The 26,996-nt window shown below is 36.8% G+C and overlaps 1 protein-coding gene across 6 annotated transcripts in view; it reads right to left on the bottom strand.

The window, feature by feature from the left end:
* PPFIA2 (PPFI scaffold protein A2) overlaps positions 1 to 26,423 on the bottom strand; it is a 281,559-nt gene extending 255,136 nt beyond the window's left edge. For 3 of the 6 annotated variants that reach the window (XM_088164997.1, XM_088164999.1, XM_088164996.1), the window contains exons 1-2: positions 26,132 to 26,423; positions 17,982 to 18,232 (exon numbers count right to left, since the gene is read on the bottom strand). In XM_088164997.1, the coding sequence (XP_088021123.1) occupies positions 17,982 to 18,230 (249 nt within the window). In that variant the 5' untranslated portion in view covers positions 18,231 to 18,232; positions 26,132 to 26,423. The remainder of the gene's footprint in view (positions 1 to 17,981; positions 18,233 to 26,131) is intronic. The other 3 variants (XM_088165000.1, XM_014888725.2, XM_088165002.1) reach the window with 2 other exon arrangements.
* Positions 26,424 to 26,996: the final 573 nt, after the last annotated feature.

The following is a 26,996-nucleotide window of genomic DNA, read 5'->3' on the forward strand; positions in this document are numbered from 1 at the left end:
ACTACTGTCAATCTCAATTTAGCCAATAATTTTTTTTTTACTTTTAAAATATCCTTTTAGCACCTAAAATATAGATAATTTCAATAGGTTTGAAACTGAGAGCTTAACAGACTAGCAATGTTGGAATAAAAATAATCCAAAAATTCTCAAAATATTGCTTGACACATTTTGCATCAGCATAGTACTACATCTGACTTAGTGACTTCAGTTCTTCATCCTAGCCTACAAAAAAGAGATTTACTAGAGATGAAATTTTAAGATTTTGTTGTCCTGTTTTCTGGTTGACTCCAGTGATCATATCCAGCCTTTAAGAAGCTGGTCGTGTGTTTCATAAATTACATTATCTGATCGGTACTACAACACTCAACTCACATTTAAGCCTAAGTCTGTACTTCAAAATATTTTTAGGGAAACATATTCTTTCACCAGAGTTCTAGAAGGGTAACAGTCCAGTTAGAGTGTTTCTGTGACAACCATGCACATATATATGATAGATTTACTTATATATTCCTGATACAGTCTTCTCTCTCTAGGAAGAAGAAAGACTTTCTGAAGACTTTTTCATTAGTGATAAGGTAGATTAAGTTTTTTGGTTGCTTTGTTTATTCATTTTAGTTGGTTCTGTATCATGTGACTATTATTACAAGGCAAAAAAATTAGGAAAACAAATTTCGATGAATCCAGTCCCCATAATTAGATTTACATGACAGGAAACTGCATTCCTTTAGTCAAAGTGGTCATAGGATAAGTGCCCTAAACTACAAGCAGTTATTAATGAACAGAAAAGACCAATTTCTTTTGAAATAAATCCACTCAGAAGAAAGATGACAGAGTGCAAAATTACATATATTTGCATAGTTCTGCCTAGAGGAGATGAACAGCATAATATACTGTGCTCTTTCTATGACCTCTTATACACAATTCAGCATTCAGTTTTGAGCAGCCTGAGAAGCCAAAAAATAAATACATTCTCAGTCAATTATACTCGGTTGACCAGCCTGTAGGCAATAAAAAAATAACATCTGGTACTCTAGAAACCTACATTTTATACCAGGTTTGTATTTTTCAGCATTAAAGCAATGACGCAAAATTATAGATTCTTAATTTCTCACAAAGCAGATGATGATCAGATGAAAATCAAGGTTCCTTTACCAAGAACTTGCAGCAGTGCAGGCTGCTGGCTGCAGAGGTTGCAGCTGCTGGACATTCTGAGCTAATTACAGCACAGTGAGGAGCATTTACCAAAAGCCAGGGAGGGGAAAGACTGGGGGTTTGGATAACAGCTTGGGTTATGCTTAATAGTAACTATGAAACTTAATGTCTTTGAGGAATCAAACGCATTTAGGGAAAAGATGCTTTTAAGGATCTGAGCCATTTTTCCTTAAGTCGGGGAAAGCAATAGGAATGCTCCAGATGCCCCAAAGAAAAAAGGCAATCTGTCCCACTGGGCCACAGAGTCGCCCTGCTGATGCACGCCCATCTGACTCTGTTACCTGGAGCTGCAAGGAGTGTGTGTGTGAGCTGCTAACTAGGTTAATCACCCAGCCTCCCAAGTGATTGAGCCTATGCCTGTTTTCCCATTTCTGTTCGGAAGCTGACAATGAATGGGCTGTGAACAATCTACTGTATTAAAAGCATCTCTAACAATATCACAGAATCTGTTTTAACGACCTCCTAAAAATTGTTCAGAATTACACAATTATTAAAATGCATGAGACTGGTACTTAATAGCATCCTGTACCTCTGCAGCTTTAAATTAACTAGACTCCTTCACAAATATAATCACGGAACTCAAAATAGAATTTTCGATTTGTTTCGCAAAGTGGACACTTTTCTAATTATGGCTGTCATATTAGGGGAGTATCCCACCCATCTAAAATCCTTTGAAAGGAACAGCAGTCATTCTAAAAGATTTGAAGTACACGTCAAACATTATTTGTAGGGAAAATAAGACTATTTTGCCTCATGAGGATTTTGGTTTTTGTTATGAAATTAAGTGTCCTTTCTTTCTGCACGTTGAACAACCACTAAAACCCTGATGTACCAACTACTGTAAAAATCATTGACTATATCTCTTCAGTCAATTACATAAAGTATCTCTGTTATAATGAAGGAACATGTCCAGATCATTAAGCTCTAAGTCACAAGGTAAGATTATCTCTGATAAAGTTCAATAACATATTAATGAATAATTTATTTCCCAGATGAGGGAATTTCAAGAAATTTTAGTTGAGAAGCAATTTTTTTGTAAAATCTCAGTAACAACTGCTGTCTCTAGCAAACCACAGTTGTAACCTAATTAGGTATTGATAACAAAATCCACTAATTTATACTGTTTTGTCATTCTGACATACACAGGCTCATCACATTTGTGCTAGCAGAGTTTAAAAAGATAGGCAAATGACTGTTAAATCTCAGTGGGACAGAATTCAAGTTTTCATAAACTTCAATGAGTGTTACTTGTCTGAGATCTTCAAGGACCCCTGCTTCTTCAAAAGAACTCTGCCCTAGGAGAGTATTTGAATCTTGCTGAATGGGTTGAACATCACTTTCTACAACCTCCAAGATCATAGTTTTTGAATGTAACTGTCAGTGCAAAAACTGAATCGGGAAATTCCTTCTGAATTATCCATAATAATTAATGCAGAAAATTCAAATAATAAGTGCACCAAAAAAAAAAATCAAAAAGCATGAATTAGCATATGCAAGAAAAACCTTTTCACAGGTCACAGTACATGTGTGCTCTTGGCTGTCGCACTCCTGTTTGGAGGTGGGATGGACTCTGGTGCCAGGCCCTGCCTCAACAAATCCCTGAATCCCCAGGAGCCCCCAGTTTTTGTTGCACCTTGGCACTATATAGCCATATGATACAAAAAGGATCTACTCCATTTTTATTTATAATTTAAAAAAAATCATAAAGTAGTAAATATCTACAGTACACAGCCACACTAAATATTTACTGCTAATATTTAAATATGAATGATATTAATAATCATAATCGCTAATATGAAATATGTGGTATAAATGCCACAAGTATGTAACTCAAAGCTCACATTTTTTTTTTTGCATTATTCTTGCATAATAAGAAAAACACCAGAAAAATCTGGCAAGATTGTGCATCAGTTCAATTAACTTCTGTATTAAATAAACCCATTTAATGGCAATGCAAATCACTTTCCCATGCAGATTGGTATTAACCAATGCTATAGTTATTCAGCTGTTTCAGTATACCATATATATGATTCTTTTTATTGCTTTAAAACAGCTAGAAATCTTATACACCTGAACATAAAGGTAAGAGATGTTCAAAAAAGACAGCAAACAGCTCCTTTTTTTTAAGACTATGGTCCAATATTAAGCAAAAAATTTAGAAACACCTAAATGGAGCAGATACAGGATGTAAAAAGAAAATACTTTTGCAAGAAAACTAAAACACAAACATTTTTTTCTGAGAAAGCTTGGTGAAAGGAGGAAAACTTGATAAGTATCCTGCTTCCTTAGCTATCTCATGAATAGTTTCCACACCATAAAACTTACAGTGCTTATTTTCCTGTAGCCTAAATCAGAAGTTTCAGCTTCACTTAATGTCACATAGACCTGGCATTAAACCTACCTGGCTGGTGCACAGGTTATCCTTCTCTTATTTGTTAACACTAATTTGCTACCATCTCCCCTTTCCAAAGTTGCTTACAATCTTATTAAAACTTAAAAGGCTCCTTGATGAATCTGTATTCCTATGTTTGAACAAGAAAAGATTCTGAAATCTCATATGAGAATGTCCACATAATCTGCTCCAAAAGCCATCTCCAAGTTTCAATTAAAATGCTTTTTCAGCCTAGTATCAAACAGTAATGTGGACATCACTCTGCTTTTCTCTTTCAAAGACTGATATATACCTGAACAGAGTTCAGTATCAAAAAAGTAGAATAATGTGCACCATAACGTATGGGCAGTTTGTGTTTTCTTTAGTGACAGTGGAAATGAATGAATGACTAGATAGATTAAAGAATGGGCTACGTCTGAGAAACTTGAAAATACAAAGAAACTGAAAGGAAATCATTTCATGGATTTGATAAACAGCAAATTTAAGTGACTGACCTGTGGCTTCACAGCGAATCAGAGGCAGACCTAAGTACACCTGAGCTTTTCTAAATCACAGACGAGTGTATTTTTTACAAGACTCATTTCCTCACTGTGCACTTACATCACATTTACTGATTCCCAAGCATATGTCTCAAATTTTTCATTTTGTATGCAAAGTACTTCTGCAGACTGAATTAGTAGAAACAAATGTGAATATTATTCCTCACTGCTCTAGTTAAATTCCTAATTAGGTAGTTTGAAGCACAAGATTACATTATCTGTAACTTACTAAAGTCGTATGTATATTTTTATCCCATAAGCACAAGTTATAACTCTGAAAGAAGGCTGTTCTCTCAAACCACAGCCATTCTTACTTTTAATTAAAAAAAAAAAAAAAGTTTTCTAATTAGGTTCCTCTCTTGTTACAATCACTTTCAAAATCAGTATAATTTAAAAATTAAATAAAAATTATACAACAATGGTCGATGTTCAGGGGTGTTTACCCATATGATATATGTGAGATGTAGGCTTCAGGCTATCTAAGACCTTTTCACCTTAAAAAAAAATTAAATGCCTCACTATCTTCAGCTTCACTTTGCAGGACAAAGAGACAGCTTAGAACAAGAACAGCATATGTGCAATCTACAAAGCAATTTTTTCATCATTGACTGAATGCAGTTGTAAGATCACTCTCAATTTTCCTGCAATGTTTCCACCAGCTAAGTGACCCTGAACAAAGAAAGTAAAAAATTATCTACAGCAGGTTGTCTCCTCACTCCTTGATGCAATTGTTCCTTAGTCCCAAGAAAGAAAGATTAACTTTTGCAAATAAATTTTTTAGCTTTTTATTGAAAGTAAGCATGGAAGCAACGTCTATCTGTCCAAAATAACAAAATATATGTTTCCCAGTTTTTCAGAGGAGACAGTAAATTAGTAATGAAAAGAAACATCTTCTATAGAGGAGAGATAGACAAATGAAGAACTTAATCATTCAAGAGTATTCCTACAAACAAAAAAAAGAGTTAACGCTATTTAAAAAAAAAAAAAAAAAAAAAAAAAAAAGGATAAACTGCTCTGTAGAAATATCACAATTATTTCCATATTTTTTAACCTGGTGTATAAAACTGCAGAAGTATGAAACTTTGTTAAATTCAACTTCATGTTCTATTTTGAGATGTAAATTGGCAGCTTGCTTCAATTAGTTGAAACTAAACTCTACCAAAATGCCATAAGGCAAGAATTTTAAGACCATCCTATGTGTTATTCTCAATGCACTACAACCACTTTGCTGAAGTTGCAAACCTTTCAACTACAGTGAACTTTTCATTTTCTTTTGTCTCCATGCTCAGTAGAACTGAACACCTCGCAGCTACTAAATGACAAATAAGGTTGTCAGTCCCTACTATGCCCAAAATGTGGAAGGAACTATAAGGTAATGCTTTAGTTCCCTGAAATCCACATTACTCAAATGTGATAGAATAAGCTCTGAAAGATATCTATACAAAACTTAGTAAGAAATGGCCTTCTTCAGTTCCTGGAGGTCTTAAAAAAGGTCAATTATCTCTGAAATCGCAAACAGAATATTAATTAGATTTCCTAGCCAAAAAGTTTATATATGCCATAGTAGTAGTAGAAAAGACATTAGACTTTGACTCAAAAATAAAGCCACTGATGTCAAGTACAGTGCATTAATTACTTTTAGAGATAAGGGGTTAGGAGACCAGACTGCTTAGATGAGAGCAAGCACAAAAAGCTCCTCAAATAATTTGCTAGAAGTTTCTTACATAAATCAAGTGCAAAATATCTAGATATTGGCAATTTATATGGGCATATAGGGTGAGTTTATTTTTTTCTTTTAAAAAGAGAAAACATTTGATTTTAAACTACAGAACAAGAACTAATTAAATAGAAGCATGCCTTCAGTTTTTCTATAATACTTTGCCTTAAAAAAAAGAATTAATGAGATCAAGCCACACCATAGTATTTTCTCAGATTTTTTTTTCTCGCAAGCAATGAACAGAGACAAACATAAATAAAGTTGGAACTGGAATGTTTGTGGAAGGCAAAATAATCGCCATGAGTAATCGCCTTCACTAAAACAGAAGAGAAATGGGCAGATAGAATTTTTACACCTACATGAAATACTGATGAATTTTATATCTCATAACAAAAGTCAAAAAACCCCACATATGTGGACATTGTCCTAAAGTAATCCTTACCAAAACTGGAGTGTGAATGGCTAGCCAGAGTCCTAGCTGCTTCTCCTTCTAAATCATTATATTTTCAGAAGGAAGAAGAATTCAGTGAAATAGACGATAGAAAGTAACAGACAACATTTATGACTATTTTGCTCTTTTGAGTATTTAGCAATTAACTCTTTTAATTTCTAATAGATTGTTTTTACCTTCTACACTAAATAGCAGATTTTTTTCTGATTTCTTTGACAACAAAAACCAGAAAAGAACCCAGAACTTTATTTTCATTCCAGCTGCAATGCTTTATTCTAGCTGAAGGGTTTTTTTTCCTTTTAAGTAGGCAGATTCAAGGAGGAAGATTATCTATAAATGAAAACTATAAACATTTAATTAAGGTGTTAAAAAATGTTTCAATGCCTGTTAAGAAATGTCTAACTCTTCTAATTTCTTTTTCTTAACAAAAACAATAACCCAGTCATGACAAGCTCTGGAAAACAGGTCTGGCTGTCAAAACAATAATTTTTAGATAATAATTTCTTTCTCCCCTAAATGAAGCCTCTGCTGCCAGTACTGAATTCTACGTTTTTAAAAATTTTATTTTTCAAAGGTGCATTTGTATTAAATGTTTCCAAAATATTCCTCTAAAACTGTGGAATTAAAGCTTGAAAATATTTTAAAGAGTTTATCTTTAATAGAAAATGCAATGTATGGTTTAAAAAATCATGATGTTTTAGATAACTAATAACATTTTACAGTTCAATTATGCAATTAAATTATTTTTTAGATTTTTAAAAAATAAAAATCAATAGAAACTTTTCTGCAGAAGCACTTGAATTTTAATAGAAATTCTTGGTTATCAGAACATGTGTTATAAGAACTCCTCCAGTAATGGCAATTCATCCAAGACTGGGCATGCTCAGCCATCAGTGAATCTACATTCCTTGTAAACCCATTCTTAAGAGTGATTAAAACTGTTCCCAACAAGTGTGTATGTTATGAAAATAATTTCTTTCAGAAGGCACAAGCTTCAGAAGTTTTTTGGGAAAAAGGTCAGATGTGGAATAAGAACCTCAAGTCTCCAATAGAGACAAATATGGATTTTACTAATATAATTTAAAAGAAGGATCCTGAGGGATACTATGGCAAAAACAAATTATATAGCTTGTATTAATACATTAAAAATCACCACCCTGTCAGAAAAAGAAATATATTTTTTAACTTCAGCATGTAGAGCATCATCCTTTTCAAAAGAGAAGATGTCACAAACCATTTAAAATTCTGCTGATGTACAATTTCCCAGGTAAATATTCTAATATCTACTGTGACTTTGACTTATGTCACAGCTCTTCATACATAGCACACTTTACACTCACAAAATAACTCACTTCTGGAAGATGATGTACAACAATCATGAGTCACAACTGACTCATGGAAAAAGACAAGGTAGGCAGGTTACTTTCTTACTCAAGGATATGTTCTGTGCAAAAGTGACAACAGAAAAATTTTGCAAGGGCAATCAACAATGTGCTCTTACTCCTCTCAGAAGCAGGGATCTGATATCAATGTGTATCAATTACTGAACAAGAAGAAATTCTCTACCTTAAAGTACTCCATTTTTTCTTGGAATATTTCTAATATCAAGATTTTACTGCTAATGAAAAATTAATTTAATGGGGGCAATTATTAATAAACTTAGTGTTAGCCAATTCAGATGTATTGTCTATAAAGTATTTGTCATTGTGACAGGAAAAAAAAACAACAAAAATCAGAATTTTGCACTTCAGATACTCTCATGAGTCATATTTTGATAGTGAGAATGTCCAGGAGCACTTTTGATCACAGAATCAAAGAATCAATTAGGCTGGAAAAGATCCCTGAGATCATCAAATCCAACTCACCACCAAACACCACCTTGTCAACTAGACCATGGCACCAAGTGTCAGGTCCAGCCTTTTCTTAAAGACCTTCAGGGACAGTGATTCCACAACCTTCCTGGGCAGACCATCCCAGTGTCAAATCACCCCTTCAGTGAGAAAATTCGTCCTGATGTCCAACCTGAACCTCCCTGGCTCAGCTTGAGGCCACTTCCTTCCCCCACGTGGCTACAGCCTCCTCTCAGGGAGCTGGAGAGAGGTCTCTCCTGAGCCTCCTTTTCTCCAGACTAAACAACCCCAGCTCCCTCAGCCACTCCTCATAGGACTTGTGCTCCAGACCCTTCCCCAGCCTTCTGGGCATTCTCTGGGCATTCTCCAGCACCTCAATGTCTTCCTTGCAGTCAGAGGCCCAGAACCAGACACAGGATTTGAGGTGTGGCCTCAGCAGTGTCAAGTACAGGGGGACAATCCCTGCCCTGGTCCTGCTGGCCACACTATTGCTGATCCAGGCCAGGATGCCTTTGGCCTTGTGGCCACCTGGGCACACGCTGGCTCATGTTCAGCCACTGTCACCAGCAACCCCAGGTCTCTTTCTGTCCCCTTGCTCAACTTGCTCCTTAACTACTTGCTCTTTAAGGACTAGTTCTATCATCGATTGAGGTAAGTGGGAAAACCTCCGTACTGACTTTCACGAACCCTGGCCTAGGGCTTTACTTCCCGTGTAGACTGACTTTCACACTACCCTTCTTAGAGAAGTCCATCCCTTTGAAACAGAAGTATGGTTTATCAATTTGGAGATTACCTTTTCCTTATTGCTTCTTCCCTTTATATATGTCTATGTTCCCTTCTGCTTAGAGCATCATTAAAAAAAAATCCCATACAGGAAAAAAAATCTGTACTTTTGGTTACTTCATAATTTCAAATAAACCAACCTACAACAAAGAACCTTACAGTAAGTCTCCAAGATTCATTTAATATTTTCTGTTTTGACAGATGACTAACTGTCATAACAAATCAGCTGTCACAGTATAATTGGGATGTTTTGGGAACTCATATACAGTAAAGAATGCAGTTCACCAACAATAATTTAAACAAAAAAAAACCCTATAATCTGATCCTAAATAGGAAAACAATTAAGATGTACTCAGCAAACGATAATTTGGAGCAGATTCTTGAGTAGACTATAGAAATGTTACATTACACAAAATAAAGTTACTATTCTACCTGGCCCTTAACTTCTATACACAGAAGTTCAGATTCCTGGGGATCATGTGAAAGATACATATTCATCAATACAAACAAACCTACTTCTTCAGAGTCAACAGTAAAACTCTACACACTTCAATAAGAACTAAATTATCCCTACTTTTGAAATAAAAAAGCATGACCCCAACATCATTTTATGGTTTTGAGTGAATACTCATCAGTATGGGAAAATATTTGTGAAGATAGAAGATAGCCTGAATAAGACACTTCTAAAAGCTAATTCTTAAATATTCTGCATTTTCTTTGCTTTTAATAGAGAACTTAAAAAGAACGGAATATATTTTTAAGATCATCTTGGATTATGTCTCTACCATCCACTTTCAAGGACATGAGCAAAAAGTAAACTATCAAATTTAAGCTTTATAAAATTGCACTACTATTTCCAGCTTTTCCTCACTGTGCAACAGGATAGAATAGTTCAGTTAGAAGGAACCTACAATAATCATCTAGTTCTAAGGCCTGACCCCTTCAGGGCTGACAAGTTAAATCATATTGTTGAAGCCATTGTCCAAATGCTTCTTAAACACTGAGAGGCATGACTGTAGCTATTATGAAAACTAGGAAAAAAAAAAACATGACTATGGCTTATTAAAACTTCAGTGTCTATAATTTTCATAGCAACAGCTTAATTTATAGGGACTTGGACAACCATCTGTGCTCTGTTCTGTTGACCAGCACCATTATATTTTTTCTCATATTCATTTGTGTGTGCTTTCAAACATTCAGATAATGAGCCATCAATAGTTAATGCAGCAGTTGATGTACCTGGTTCAAGCTAAAATAATTGCTATCAATGTTTATGAACCAGATACAAAGTGAAATGGGAGTACATAGTCTTGTTGATTGCTTCAGGTGCTTACCACATGTCCCTTCTCCTCTAAATATTTAAGTTTCCGTCTTTTTTTCCCCATATTCCATTTTATTCCTCTGCTGGATTTCCACATAAGTCTTCTTCAGTCATCAAGTATTTATTGAGAAGTCCAAAGCTTTTAAGAGAAAAATCTCCTGCCTATAATTTTTTGCAATATGCTACTGAATACACAGAAATTCACAACAGCAAAGAAATAAACTCATACTCGAAAAAAATTAAAATTGTTACTTGTATGTATAACTGTACGTGTAACTGGGCTTTGTTGGGAATATGATTGCAGTTAAAAAAAAAAAACAGACAGTCCAGAGAGTACCCAGCTAAAGCACTGTCTTAGTTAAAGCACAGATACTGTCAATGTGTCTTTTGTCAGATAATATTAGTTAGGATATCCATCCATCAGAATAAAATTGGTATTTAACAGTATGAAAACAACTTTCATTCAATTTTATGTGGAAAAAAGAACTGCTATGAGCTGTTAGGTTAAGTGTTCTGTTACTGAGGAAGAAAAACCTTAAATTTTTCCTAAACATTTGCTAGGCTGGACATAACTAATACTTCAGCATTGCATAGCACTTAAACCATTGCAACTTTATAATGCCAAGTTTTCTTTGATTTCCAGATGCTCTGTCTCTCCTCTAAAAGTTTAAATCCTGTAAAAACACCTATTTCTATATTTACTCTAGTAAAACTGATAGTTATGGTTAGTATCTGATTTTTTGCATACATCTCAATATGCTCGCCTCAATGTTAGTATCTTGACACAAACAGCTAAGATAATTAGCATGAAAGCACCATTCCAATTTGTTTATGAAAATATTTCTGTTATTTAGTAATCTAAACTGATTCTGGCTGTCACAGAATCTTGCTACTTGCATTGATTGTAGTGGGAATTGCATGGATTCAGAACACCTGAAAATTAACATGTTTATATTTAGTAGCTGGCAAAACTGTAAAACAGAGGAAAATCAAGGATAGAAACAAACACTGGGTGAAGCTTTAGTTTTTACACATGAATACAGAGTGTATCACTGGATTTTTGAGACAGAAAATGTGGAACTTTCACCTCAGACACATTTCACTCAGATCTTCATTTCAATACTTGGAATTTTTTTAAAATTATTCACTGGAAATTTGAGAAAAATGCATAATCTTGCAAGATTAAAAAAATAGAACTTACAGAAGTCCTTCACACGAGAGGATATTTTTAGAACTTTAGAAAAAGTACTGATTATTCATTCAAGTATACAGGATGCCATTGGTACTCTATGTTCTTCAGCATAGTCAGAAAGAAATAAATAGCGAAAAAAAGCCATCATTCTATCTTCATAATAGAAACAAGAGCTGTATTGAAAACAATACTGTGGGTCAAGCTATTATTTTCACCCAAACAGCAAATGTCCATTCTAAAACAAATGAACTCTATTTTAATTATTACTGTTTAAATCTGTGTATTTATTTCTGTCAGGCTATTTCATTTTTGTATCTATAAATGTATCTGTGCCATGCCAGTGTTTTTATCCATGTACTATATGCACATCTAAACAGACTAAGGCCCTACTGACTTACTGTTGTCTCCCTATGCCTTTCTTGTCTCTGGCAGTAAAAAATTCATTGCTCACTGTATTGGAAGAAACTGTTAGTCTATCAACAAAATTCTCTAATCACAATCCTATTAAAGGTTAACATTGATCAAATTACATAAACTGGTTCAATAAACAAGGCCATTACATTTTCCTCTTTGGATTTTCCCTTCTATCATGCCTCCAGTAAGCATTTCTAAATGAGTGGTATCTTATTAGAGCAAATAAAACCTTAATGATTACCACTATATTTCTATTACTGATTTTATTACTGAATTATTGTAGCTAACAATTACAATTTAGTTGAAATCTATGGGGTACCAGAGGATATAATTTTAGTATTGTAGTTCCACACTCCAAACAATTCTACTATCTATATCCAGAAAGATTTGCAAACAGTGCTGACAATAATATCTATTGCAGATTAAAAAAATATTTTTGCCGCATTCAAAAGAATTTAACCTCGGCTAGAACTAGGTGTTTAGATCTCCACCAGAGAGATTCACTCGAATCACAACATATTCAAACTTGCTGAAAATAAACAAAGTAAAATTTAAAAAATAAGGAAAACAGAGTTCCAATGGTCTCTCTCAGTATAAATTATTCAATGATCTCTACCAAAGAATAACACATCTGGACTGCTTTAGTTTTAAAAAGTCTGTTTTAAAGACAGGAGCTTTTTACCCATGCATAGAAGAATTCAACTCATATAAGTAAAGCTGTTTAAAACTATGCAAACTATGCATTGTGCTCCAGCCACAGCATCCCAAGTTGCAGAAGGCAAAGGCATGGACTGGGAGAATGCAGAACCACTCTCAGAAGAGCAGGTTTGAGATTATGTACATCTAAGGAACATGAAGGTGCACGAGTCCATAGCACCTGATGAGATGCATCCACAAGTCCTGAGGGAACTGATGGATGAAGTGTCTAAGCCATTATCCATCGTATTTGAGAAGTTGTGTCAGCCTTGTGAAGTTCTCACTGACTGCAAAAGCAGAAACGTAACCCTAATTTTTAAGAAGGGTAGAAAGGAAGATCTAGGAACCTGAAGGCCAGTCAGTTTCACCTCAGTGACCAGCAAGATCATGGAGCAGATCCTCCTGGAAACTATGCTAAAGCATATGGAAAACAATGAGTTGACTGGTGACAGCCAATAGTACTGAAAAAGATATATCATAGGTGCAGATTCTGATGATCAATACATGAAAAGATCTATAGCCATTAAAAAAGAAAATCTGCTACCATAAATGATTAGTATAATCAGGACTTCCTGGTAATGTAATATTGAAGAGACAATGAACACAAATGGAAACACAGAGTGTTCTTCCTGAACATCAAGAAACATTTTTACTTTTTACAGTAAGGGTGACTGAGCACTGGCACAGGTTGCCTGGAGAGGCTGTGGAATCTACCCTCAGAGATATTCAAAAGCCATCTGGACACAGTCCTGGGCAGCCTGTTCGTAGTAACCCTGCTGCAGCAGACAAGCTAGACAAGGTGACCTCCTGAGGTCCCTTCCAACCTCAACTATTCTGTGAATAATAATTTCTAAGTAAAACACTGAGCAAGTACATTATTAAAGAAAAAAATAAACTTGACTAGAGAGTGATAGCTTATTAACATCTTTATGTAAGTAATATCCTTCATACAATGAAACTTATTCTTCAAAGGCTAAAAGAAACAATAAAACAACCAAAAAACAAGACTTGTCCAGTATTGTTTATCAGAGTACATTTATAACTCTTATGATTATATGTGTCATTCGAAGTCTTACAATGACGTACGCTGTATTTTTCCAGTTTATTTACCAGGTAACTAGTCAAGGTGATATTTTCTAGACAATTTATCTTAGAGAAGATTATGGTTAAATTTGCTTGAGAAAGTTGTAACTGAATATTTTCCTCTTTCTAGCACTCAAAAACAGAGTTAGTTCCTAACCTTCTTAGCAGAACATTTTCTTATGCTACAGTAAAAGACCTAATTTTACTCCAGTAAAGTAAAAACACACTATTAGGTATTTAGATCTTATGCTTCCTCATTACAGTGTAGTTCATTGTATTTAACAATTATTTTTCTGGACTCAAGAGTCATGACCTAAATGCAATAAATTCCTGTTGTTGGGGAACATGCAGTGCAGTCCCAAATACACTTTCCTTAGAGGCTTCCGCTGCCAACAGGAAGCCTTGGGAAGAATAAACAGGATCACTTCTGAACTAGATTCTGAATATCTCCACAATAAATTCTGAAATAAAGAATCTGAAGGAGTATTCTGGGTCAAGTTCACAGGTTTACCAAAGGTATTATGACATATATCTTTTATACCAGCTCCATCTTGAAAACAGTTTTAGGTTTTCACCATGTCTTTGTTTTAGAAAAATGCCATTCCTTCATAATTCAAGACCTTCTTTTGATGAATGATCTATCTTTATTCATGGTATCCTATAATAATTTATTCCTTTATTAACATTATTTTTGGTTTAAAACATTTCTTTCACCATCACCTGTTCATTCCATCTTCCTGTCTCTCCAAGAAAATCTATGAAATCACTCATAGTCCATCTCAAGTCAGTTTCCCCCAGAAATAAAAAAACTTCAATTAGTATTTTCAAGCAGAAGATGTTACTTCCTCTTTCCTCTAGTAGTGTTAATCTCTTCAATTTGAGGTTGACTCTCAATCATTACTGAGCCAAAACTCAGGTAAATAAGGTCCAAACCACTCCTTGGTTAAACTGCATTAATATTTACCTACTTCCAACAGAAGTCTTTTACATAACACATCTCAAAATTGTACTTTCCATTTTTTACATCCACCTCCCACTGGCTGCCTACCACCATTGTAAACCATATATTATCTCTCTTTACTACTGCTACCTAGAATACACGATGCAAGGGTGAGCTCCTTAGATTTATATCGTTATATCTATCTCACCCTTGTGTCATGTATTACCATCCCACCTCTGTGACTGTTATTCTTGTGTATTATAATACTCCCAGAGTTGATTATTCAACTCAATTTTGTGCCATCTGAAATTTCCACTAGCATGCTTCTTCTTATGCTCAAATTAATAAAATTTGATCTCAAAATACATTAATTACTACTACTCTCCTTCCATCCTGTCAGTTTATTGTAAGTGAAAATTTTTCCTCTCTCTGTTTTATTGCTTACCTTACTAATTATTATATTAATTTTCCTTACACACCTCCCATCTATTAATAATTTAAATGAGGTGACTTCAAAATATATAATTTTAGGGATACTGTAGTTCCCCAGTTTAAAAAGTCTGGTACAAAAAAATCATGTTGCACTACTCTGTATAAAGATAATTTTGATAAACCCTTGTCATATTTTTAAGTTAGCTTTTTGACATATTATTAGATTTTCCTCCAAAACAAGTTTTAAAAGTCTTCCCGTTATTTTGTTTAGACTAGCTGATCTGTAGTTGCCTGCTCACTTTCCCCCTCCTTCCTTAAGCATAGCTATTCAGTTAAACACAGATGTTCATAAAGTTAAGACTGCCAATATAATAGAAATAAAATTTATTTCAATGGTAGCACTTAGCGTAACTGTATTTCTGTAACACAGATTTGAAAGATGTAGTTAATTGTACATTGTTCTGTTGCAGTGCAGACCAGTATAAAAACTTAAGGACGTTTACAGTCATTGGCTACAGCATTAACAGCTGTAACAGCATTAACTAATAATACAAGCTTCCTATTTTATGTTATTTATGATTTCCTATTTCCCATCAGACAAGATTTTTCAATGGCTGAGTTTTCATGCAAGCTCTTTTTGTTCAGGTTCTATTTATTACAAGTGTAATGATTTTTCCAGAACATATTTTTCACTGCCAACAGTTAAACAGACAATAAGCAAAAAGAGTGTCCTAACAAAAGTGTTTCGGAATATAACTGTGTCAATACACAGTTTCTAAACACAAAGCACAATGCAAATACTAAGAAATAATTGAATTTTGAAAACCACTCGAGGAATCAAGAACTAAAAGAATAAATTCTGATAAAGCAAGACTTATTATATGTCACATTGCAACTAAATTATAATTATAATATACATATCTTATATATTCTCCTCCTAAATCAAGTGAAGAGAGAATTCTTCCTCTCCACTAGGTAATAAGTCCTAGGTAATATTTTGTCAGAAGGTTATAACAGGCAGTTAGCAAGGCAAGCTTGCCATTCATAAAACCATAAACCAAAAAACTGTAAAACTACTATGTAGAATATCTCAAGTCCAGAATTGAAACTAAATAGTATGGCAGGGATATGAAAATCATATTCTTGAAAAACTCTATTACTAGAATGCTATATTACTAAGCCAGTTTCTTGTATAAGAGCTTTTAAGAGCAGAATTCTACAGAATTTAATTACTTACATGAAGATCGAGATAATCTATTTGATGAACAAAAAAACCTGATTTTGCTTTAAAATTTAAGCAGTGGGTCACACAGTTTCTCATATGGGAAACCTACATCTCTCTTAGAAATAAGGATGAATGCTACCTGAAACACACATTCTTAATGGTACATGGTAGACCAAAGCGTTCACCTGAAAAATCAATTGATTTTAGGAGGTGTATAGCTATCATTCAAAACTCCATAACACAATATGATTTTATTCTTTATTTATTACTAGAAGAAATAAAGAATAAAATATTGTTGTGATCCATTTCCTTAGAATTTATTTCTTTTAGGCTCTGTATGACATTTATGCTGACTATTATTTTCCTTAGCTAGTCTCCAGTATTTTAGCAAGAGTTCTGCATATGCAAGACACAGAAACATTAGGGCTTAGACACCTGCTAGTGCTCAACAAAAATGCCTCACTATGGGCTCAGTGGAGAGTGCCTCTGCACACTGAGCAGCACACTGAATGGGACTTCACAGATGCAGAGCGTCCTCTCTTCTTTGGATTTCCAGCAGTAAATCTTTGAATAAAGGATTTATGCTTTCACTTACTCTCCTCCACTCTTCTATGGAGAGACACCTGTACAAAAGTAGCTCAACTGCCCACAAATAAAGAGAAAAAAAAAAAAACAACCTTGATTTTACAGTATATCAAGATCATTGCTACTCCTTTTTGTTTGTCCCAAGACAGCTGCAGGCATTCTTATTGTCTGGAGCTAATGCTCAAGTTGCTAATGCTGTTCTTCAAATGATTACAGTCTCTCTCTCTCTCTATTTAGTCCTATCCCAAGATATTTCAAAAACCTGCTGAGGTTAGCCCTTGAGCAATTGCTGTTCCCTATTCCAGAGGGTGCCATTTTCCTCTTCTACCCTTAAATTTTTTTTTACTCATTTCATTCATCCTTAATACCTCTTTATTCCAACCACACACTGTCATAATTCCTCCCAAGGCTGCTATGGTCACATTTCCTAATAAGTGACAGCTGAGAGACACAAAAAAAGCCATGGAGAAAACCTGAATTTTGAATCATGGTATCTTTCCAACCTCTGACACTATACACAGACTGAAGTAAGATCGTTCATTGCTTTTAATTCTATTATATTAAAAAACAATTGTATTGACATATAATATTGAAATATAATATCACATTAGTATTTTAACTGAAGTAGTTCATATTAAAGTTCCTAAGAAAGATTAGGGTCACTTCAGATAATGAGATTTATATAAATATTTAAACTTAATTGAATTAAAATATTAAGTTATTAGTTGTTTATGTGGGTTTGTAGTACCTTATTTAACCTACATAAGTTAGTTTTATTTTTTGTTTATTTGAAACTCTTATCCAGAAAAATCCTCATTCTTTTTGCTTTACTTCTACCATTAGATCTTTTATTTAAATGATCCCTTACCTGTTGTAAATGCTAGAGCAACAGCCAAAAGAACCAGTAGCTACAGTCCTTCACCTTGCTCTCCTTCAAGTCAACAGCATTGCTCCTACCCTTAAATATGAAAATAGGTCCCATAGAGGCCAAACCAGGTACTATTAATTCAGTAGGAGTTCTGCAGCTGACATCAATGGGAGCAAAATTTGGACCTCAAGGAATACATACTGATTAGGGTAAAGTAATTGGTATCAAGTAAAATATTAGTGAACCTAAACAAAAAAAGAGAATCTTCATTAACTACATACCTGAGGCAGTGCTGAGTTCAGCTGTCGCTGGAGGGAATCTCTGTCGTAGATGACATCCTGTAGGCGTTGCTGTGCAAGTGACAAGCTTTCCTGTGTCTCCCGAAGGGTATCAAGGAGACGGTCCCTTTCATCCAGCATGTTCACCATCAGCTGCTCAAAATGAGAATCCGAGTCCGAGCCGCTGCTTTGGGACCCCCGTTGGCTCATCGGGGTGTCCTCGTTTATCGTTGGCATCACTTCGCACATCATTTCTTTAAAAAGAACACAAATCAGGGAATAGCTCTTCAGTAGAGAAAACATTTGAGGATATTTCATAAGAGGAATAAACTCTGTCACATGGACACAGTTAGTAGATTACTGCATTGTTCCCACTTTCAAACTTGTGCGCAATGTTAATCAGATGGTCAATAGTGAGGGATTAAATACAGTGACTACTTCCACAGAGCAAAGACTTTGAATGTGCTTCCCAAAATTAATGAAGGCTGACTGGAAGGAGATGAAGGGTTACAGAATATTTTAAATTAATAGTTTTGGAAATAATAATCTCTTAAAATGACAGAAAATACTTCCTCTGCAATTGTAGTCTCCCTTATAATTGCTTTTCTCTCTTCTCTTACTTAATTTCATTGTCGAATTGTTGGTATTGATGTCAATAGCTGCCACTAACTGCCAGATTTTGTCCTCCTCTAGGCAATTCTACAGTACAGCTCAGGCTAACCATTGATCCAGTATCATGCTGCCTTAACAATGCCAGGTTAATCTATTTTTCTATCTAGTTATTCCCATCCTCAGGGGAAATTATTCTCCAGTGAGCTTGTTCAGTAAGGGGTCAAGAACTAGAAACTCTGCTAATTACATCCCTGTGATATCTTGTGCAAATTAAATTACCAGGAACAGAATCACTGTTGTTTGTTTCTTAAATCTGTCCTGAGCAGAGCAAATAGCATCACCTAGTCCCGTGCTTCAGTAACAAAGCTTCTTACATAAATCTCAAACCCCCTATTAATGTACAGGAAGAAGCTTTGGGAACCCTTAGGAGAGCTTTCCAATGTTAACTGCTTTGTCCACTGTCCACAGGGACCCTGGGATGCAGGATACCTGCCAGGGGAGCCTGTCTTGCCCCCAGGAACCTCTCACAACATCAGGTAAAATGTAAGTACACTGCACTCAGCAAGGGGCCATCACCAGTCTCCACTCAGCTCCCACCTGTGGCTAAGCAGTTTGGGATGGTAAGTTCACAGCCAGCAAAGGGATAATTTAAAAATTCCAAGGCCATCTGCCACTTGCTCAGTTCAATCATAACTTTTGGTATGCAGCAGGTGGCCAGAGAGCATGGTCTCTGCATGCCCATTCTTCAAGACCAAAATTAACAATTTTGGATTGTCACCAAACCCTTCCTGCCTCACAATCATCAGATCTCATGGGTCAGTCACACTTCTTGTCCCAGGGGATTCTCATTGGTGAAGCTTCACCATTCAGGAAATTATTTCCCATGTCCTACGCATGCAGATCAGGTTTCTGGTATGAAAGGAACAGCATTTTCTACCCTGGCACACAGGCTCTGGTAGAGTGAGAGTGGTGCAATTTTGCAGGAACGCTGGTAAGTGTGTGAGAACAGGTAGGGAAACTTCTGTAGCAGCAGCTGCTGCTACCTCAGCCCCTTGCATTCAAACTAGATAGGAAATCTCTCCTTAAAGTCATTATGGGGATGTGGGAAGCCATATATGTAAGTGGTTGTGGGGTAGCAAGGGAATCCATGAGCTGAATGCTCATGGCACTATTATCACATCTTGTCCCTCTCAGCTGTTGTATTCAGGGAATGCAGGGGGCCATGCATTATTCTTATTTTGAATCCCTGGACTTCATTGTTCTGACAGCACAAGTAACAAACTTGGGCTATGACTAAGACAGCAGAGAAGGCAGGGAATGGGTGGGCAGCTCCTGGTGTAGGCAGTTGCTATTTGGAAGTTTTCTCCCACAGCTCACAGCCCCAGGAGAATCTTTAAAAGGTACAGCACTTCTTGCAGTCAGCCTGGTGATGTACATCACTTTCTGGAAGTTCAGAGATCAATGCCATTATTCCATTGGAACCACATGCATCTCTCCCTCCCTCACCCTGAGTGGAGAGAAATACAGCAAAGCAATCTTTTAACCTGAGCCAGATAGAAATGCTGGTAGGGTGTGACAGGGACGCTTTGACTCTTGCAACAGCGAGGAGCAGGAGATATGGGAATCCTGGACCATGTCCTCATACAAACTGCGGGGCCTATGAGGACTCCTAACAACTCTGAAGGAAACCTGGCTTCTCAGAGTGCTCCTGGATCACCAAGCCACAAAAAAAAGGAACAAAATCTCAATCAACTGCAGGTTTGCTCTGGGGCTTCCAAAGAAAAATTTCTTACAGCCTTTCTAGTATGCAATGCTGTTCGATTTACTATGATTTGTGTCTTCTTGCCTTTAGAAGAGCATTTTTGTTTTCCTTTTTTTAAACTTTTTTGTCATTTATCACTCTTACATGAGCCAGCACATGGGATGCTTTCAATATCCTGAGGCAGCCACCATTTAGCACTGTTCCCAAGCACAAGCTGAAGAATAGAGCTACTTCCCCAGGACCTTATTATACTTTTTATGAATTTCCTGCTTGATAGCAGGAAGGAATCAAAATACTGAGAATACTTGAAGAATTTTTAAATTAAGAAAAAAGAAAGGAAAGAGGCTTATCGAGAGGGACTGCAGCAAAAGCTAGGGCAGGTAAAGCAGAGGAAGAAGTTCACAGAAACAGAGGAGGAGTATCAGCAAACAGACTGATCACAGTCTAGTAGTATAAGATTGGAAGCTGAGGACAAATAGAAGGGCACAAATGCATTTGGATCTTTATATAGGAAGTTAATTATGTCACAGAGTTACAAGAGTTCTTGACGTTTCCTGAGCCTTCTGATGGTGTGTGCATGTATTAGTCAACCTTTGGCTAACCACATGATGATGTGGTTCACACACGGGGTCAGAAGATTTAAATTTAAGAGTCAGCTCCCAGTTTAGTTATCACTGAAAGGAATTTAGTTTGTATACACCAGAAGCACATAGAGGACCAACACATGCAGAGAGAAACAACTGAGGGATTCATGCTAAAACATAAAATAAAAATAGTTTTGCTATGATCAGTTTGGTCTGATTGCTAATGTGGTGATATCCTGAGTAACTTGAATTATATTTTAAAATTTCCAACAGGGGATGAGGGCCATTTCTGATTTTCCTTCTATGTAATTTGAATTTTAAACCTAAATTTGGTGATTAAAAACCTCCATCACCCCAACAATTTTCAGTCTGGTTTCATAATATAATCAGCTGAAATATTTCATACAATGAAATTAGAAGCAATCACTCTATCTACCTACTCTTCCCCACTTATCACAGACCATAAATCTGTATTAAGCTGAAATATATTTTATACAGGAATTATTTCAATCATTAAACACTGAAAGTGATCTCCCTAATAAATTAACCAGAATAAGTAATTCTTTCTTTGAAAAATATATTCCTTGTTCAATTGTATTTATAGGGGAGACACAGCCACATTCAATGCTGCAGTTCAAAAAGGCTCGAAATAAGGCTATTGGCACACCCACTTCTGTTACAATTCAGAACTTCACACATACTTTTGTGGCTTATCTGTGAATTTACATAACTTCTGAAAAAACTCAGATATCTTTCCCTATATATGCATGAATCAAATTTCATATACACAGCACAGCTGCATCCTGGACTTAATGATATATGTACAGTTCATCAGATACCTGCATACATAGCAGGTATTTGTCTCAGGTACTCAGTTCTTACTAAACATGTAGATATCAATTCTATTCAGAACAGAACTGAACAATATTAATAAAGGACTGTCATTAAGCTTCCTTTTTGTTGTCCATTCTTACTGTTACAAAAACTGGCTAGGCTCAGAGAAGCTGATTTTTTAAACCATAACTGCTGGATAGACCAAGAACATTAATAAATTTACATCTGGATATTCCATGTTTTCTAACAGTGTTTATCAGCCTGTCATATGATTGATGGAATATAACCATAGCCCAGGAATGGCCCCAAAAGATCGAAGATTGGAATGAAGACTCCTAGCCCTCTTCTCTTTTGAATTGGTTTTATACATTGTAATAGGTTGTTAGTTTCTCATTCAACTCTGAATACACACACTGAAAATCAGATGCATAAACATCTTTGAGTCTGTGCATGCATTTTAATCTCTCCACTTTGTCTGCACATGCCAGCTCCTATTTCAGGTATTTCTTATCCCAGCATAGTATCTCTTTCCCTAATCCCTAATACATTCCTATCAACCCCTACAAGGCAATTACAGTTATATTTCTTTGATGAGTCCTATTATTGAAAAATAATTCAAAGATGACAGTGACAAAAAAAGAGAGAATAAGCAGACAATCAACAACGCACATGAAGCATTACAATCCCGTCTCTGAAGTTTAAAATAGAAACCTTGAATTGCATTGCCACAATTCTAAATTGCAAACTAACTGCTCTTAAATTTCAGGTAATGTGACAAAATCTAAGTGTGATAAAATTGGAGCGCATAAATATCTGCCTTAAATTCCTCAAAATTACAGTTAACACTAAATATTCTTTTTGTCTTTCAAACCTGCAGTGAGCAGATTCATCCTATTTTCTGCTTGGCCCAGCACAGGGCAAGGGGTTGTCACAGATGACTTACCTTAAAGGACCTTAAAAGGTCCTTTCCACACAGAATAATTCCATGGGATAGGAATCAAACATATCAACCACCAAACAAACCCAAGAGCCCAGAAACACAGACTTTGCTTCTTTTCAAAGGAATGATGAATGGTGTTGAATTGAGTAAACTCAGGTATCTGTACCCAGCCATAAGGAGGCACCTTCACAGAGACCACCAAATTCCCACTTAAGGATTTTACTAAGGATTTCTTTACCAAGACTTGATACCTCAAATTCTACTTGGTTATACCAGTGGTGCCTAGCCATGCATCTGGCAAAATACTGCAGCTCATTGTGCCACCAGAGAACTCCAGGCTTTTGCCCCAGAAAACTGAAGAAGTTGGGGGAAGAATCAAGTAGTGGGGGAACAGGTAATTAAGATCTGAATTGACCATCCTGGACATCAGGAGAAAGTGAGGTACAGGCCAGCTAACTACAGCAACCCACTAGTGAGCAGACAGCCACCTTCCTCTGTCGAGATATGACAGAATCACTGAACACTTAGGGTTGCAAGGAACCACTGGAGATAATCTACTTCAATCTAAAGGCATGTTGAGTGGAACACAAACAGCAAAGAATGAACACTGAGGAAGCTGAAATTTCTTTCCAGTGGCCGTTAGGAACTACAAGTGGTGGATTAAACACCTCTGTCCCATATTTTCAAGACCACAGAAGTCCATGATAACTGATTAAGCTCTCCTGTACATCATCCTATGCGACACTTCCCATGCAGCCAGGAAGTGCTTTCTTCTGCAAAGGAAAAGAGGGAGATGAGAGGAGAGAAAGGGATAAACAAGGTGGCATATTCTTCAACTTAAAGAGATGACATTAAAAGCTGCATGTGCACTATATACCTCTTCATTCAAAGGAAGAGAAGGAAAGCTTGTGTTCTTTGCCAGAAAAAGGCCGACTTGCCCTGTAGTAATACAATTTAACTACAGTTATGCTTGACTGATCTAAGCCAAAAGTAAGACTTTTCTAACAAAAGTAAGACTTTTCAAATGTGTTTCTCTTTCTTTAAAAAGAAAAATAAAAGCTCCATTAATACTGAACTTAGTACTTCTACAGTTCAAAGTTTATCACTTTACCCAGTATCCTGAATGTAAGTAAAGCAATCCCTCAATGAAAGATGCATTAAGTCACCAGCATTTTACTGTTAGTACCTAATTGCTTTTCCTTAGATCCACCCTGAACCACAGAGCAGACATTACAATTCTCTTGGTCAGGGTGCCCCCACAGCATCCAAAACTTGTAAGGACTGTAATATATAGTGAACTTGTGTAGCACCTGCAACTATCCCAAAACCCCAGAGACGTTCTGAAGGGGGAGCATGATACTGAAAAATTCCTGCTTTCCTTGAAATCTATGTAGCATATAAACACTCCCTAGAAATAGACTTAGGTAATGTAATAACTTTAGAACTCTTTCAATTCAAAACAAAACCGAAGTTCATATTTTAATAGTAGCTCCGGACCTGAGTGCTCAGGCATCACAGCCATACACAATGGCAGCTTGAGAATCAGTACACTGAAGTTCTCTAAACACATCATCTTTCTTGTCCATCGTGTATCTGCTGCACCATCTACTACAAAGCCTTTTGCAGGTTGATTGTTTCCTAGTTCAGTGTTTTCTCCAGTCATTTGCATAGAATCTAATCCAGCAAGTGCTTGAATTCGTGGAAATTCTGTCATGGACTTCAGTGGGTTTGGATCATTACAGATGGTTGGAAAAGTCACTAACATAGACAAGCCATCAATCTCCTGTCATTTTACTCCCTCCAAACAAAGGCATAAATATCACAAATGCCTGTTATGTGATACCAGGTAGCATGCTGAATGTTATGTGACCACTGCCTACTATATCACTTGAAATCATGAGCAGGTTTCCTCTCTAAACACACAGCACTCAATTGGCAAAAAAAAGCAACGACTGCTTAAAGTAATCTGTCCTAACAGAGGAGGAAAGAATGTGTTTCACTGTCATTACATTAAGATTTTTCAGGCTATATGCAAAAATGTCATAGCAAATCTATAGCATGAGCTGCATTATGTCTCTATCAAGAGTGAACTCCCTATTAGCTCGGTTATGAATTCTGCAGCTCAGTTTAAACATCCAGATAAGGGGAATGGACAAAAATTCCTATACAGAGCACAGGATATGGCCATGCTTGGTTAAGAGTTTTATAAAGCTTCTTTTCAGAAGGGACTCCATTAACAAATTAATTGATAGCACCTCTCTTATATTAACTTCTGATTATGATCATGTATGGACAAGGTATCAAAGTATGTCCTCAATACTGACTTTCTCTAAAACTACTTGAAATTTCTGTGATGCACATCCTATAGAGGTGGAAAATGAAAGTTGTCTTTCTTCTTCTCACTGGACCCCACCCTATTTAGCATCTTCTGTTTTCTTAATTGTCCAAGAGTCTTGGAATTATTTATTTAAGTGAACATTGTAACAAACTCCTCTGCAATCTCATTTAGCCTGGAAATAATTTACCAGATGGAGTTATTTCACTTGGGAAGCTCTGGGAATAAGAAGACACAAAGCTTCTTGGCTTCTGCCTGACAAAGGCTCTTAGACAAGCATTCATTTTGCTCACCTTGAAGGCCACCACCTTAGATGTGAATCTAATTTTAGCCCCTCACCCTTCTATCCATAACTGGTTTTAGAAGCTTGTTTTCTGTCTACTCTGATGTTTGATTTGCACACTACGGTTGAGCAGTCATTTCAAGTTACTTGTAATTTTGCTGCAGGAAAAAGAAGTCGAGATCTACCTACCATACATTCTAGCCTGTCCACAGTGACATCAGCTTGAAAACTCATTTCATTGGATCGTTCCAGGTATTTTGCATTTACAAGCTATTTTTTCCAAATTGTTAAATAGATATAGTGACTGATAAAACCAGATCTTACTGCAATTATGTCTCTTCACATGTCCTCAGCAGGATCACTCGAAGCACAGTGTAATTCCAATAAGGAAAATCCTTCCTATTGTCTGAGTTGCATTACATGCATATTCCTCCTCCTAGTTAACTCCTTACCTGCCAGTCTCCACTAAACTATGATATCACCTTTAACAGAAGCATCTTGCTCTCCTTCCCCACAGGAGGGGTGATCAACACAGTACCTTAGAAAAAGGACTCATTCCAACTATCTGTTCTTTATGTCATCCCTCTGACCTCCTACCTCCCTTAACCACAACCAAAATAAAGAAGTTGGCTTCACATTTTTTAGTATGAAATCCCCCAACTCCCATTATAGAAATGCATTTAAATACCACACAAGTACTACAGCAAGAGGCAGACAGAGAGATTTTGCATTTTTCACCTCTTCCCCCGAGGATATAGGGGCTAAGGAAGGAATGTCTAACTCAGAAATAGAAGGTTCAGTACCTAGTATCTTTTATTTCGGCGTCTGCTATTTCACTTGATCAATAACAACCGCAGTCTCCACCGGCTTCGAGCGGGGACTCACACAGCCGAGCACTCCTGGACCATCTTCCTAGCAATGGTGACACAGGCGTTGCTCCGAGGAACCCCAAGCCCCCGCACCAGTCCTCCGGCAAGTCTCGCTGCTTGGCACCTCAACATTTTCTTCGGTCACTTCGTCAGCAGCCAAGAGGAGAAGCATCCATGGGAAAAATGGCATATTACAAATTTTGCTTTGGGAAGCAGAGCTCGGTTCAGACCATTGTCGGGAGCAGGAGGGGGGGGAGCGGCTCTTAAAGCTCCAGCAGCCCCTTTCGAGCAACAGCATCCTTGCAGCTGGAGGCAAATGTCACAGGGGAGGGGGCAGGGCGAAAGCATCTCTCTTTTATTCCTTATCTTTTGCTAAACTTAACTAAGGGCTTCCCTGGTTCTTCAATACCTCCCAAGCTAATTATGTCTCTCTGCGTGACTGAAGTCCACACACACGCACGACTGCCTGCACGATCAAGAAGCAAACGCGGTTTTCTGCTTTGCAGAGAGAAATGCTCTGGCCACGGCTCGTCGCTGCCTGGCTGGCACCGTGCAGAGCCCGCTGCCAGACCTACGGAGCCGGAGCCGGGAGCGGCACCGGGAGCCGGGAGCGGCACCGGGAGCCGCGGCCGGCGGTCACTCACGGCACCGGGTGGCCGCGCCCCGGGCACCGCTGCCAGCCCCGCATCGCCCGGGGACACCGGCATCGAGAGCGGCACCACAGCGCTACGCTACTACAGCCTGCAATTTAAGGAGCTCAGGCAAACGCCACAACATCTCTCCTACCCGTAGAACGTAA

The sequence above is a fragment of the Sturnus vulgaris genome, chromosome 5 (genome assembly GCF_052056855.1).
Source record: "Sturnus vulgaris isolate bStuVul1 chromosome 5, bStuVul1.hap1, whole genome shotgun sequence".
Taxonomy (NCBI): domain Eukaryota; kingdom Metazoa; phylum Chordata; class Aves; order Passeriformes; family Sturnidae; genus Sturnus; species Sturnus vulgaris.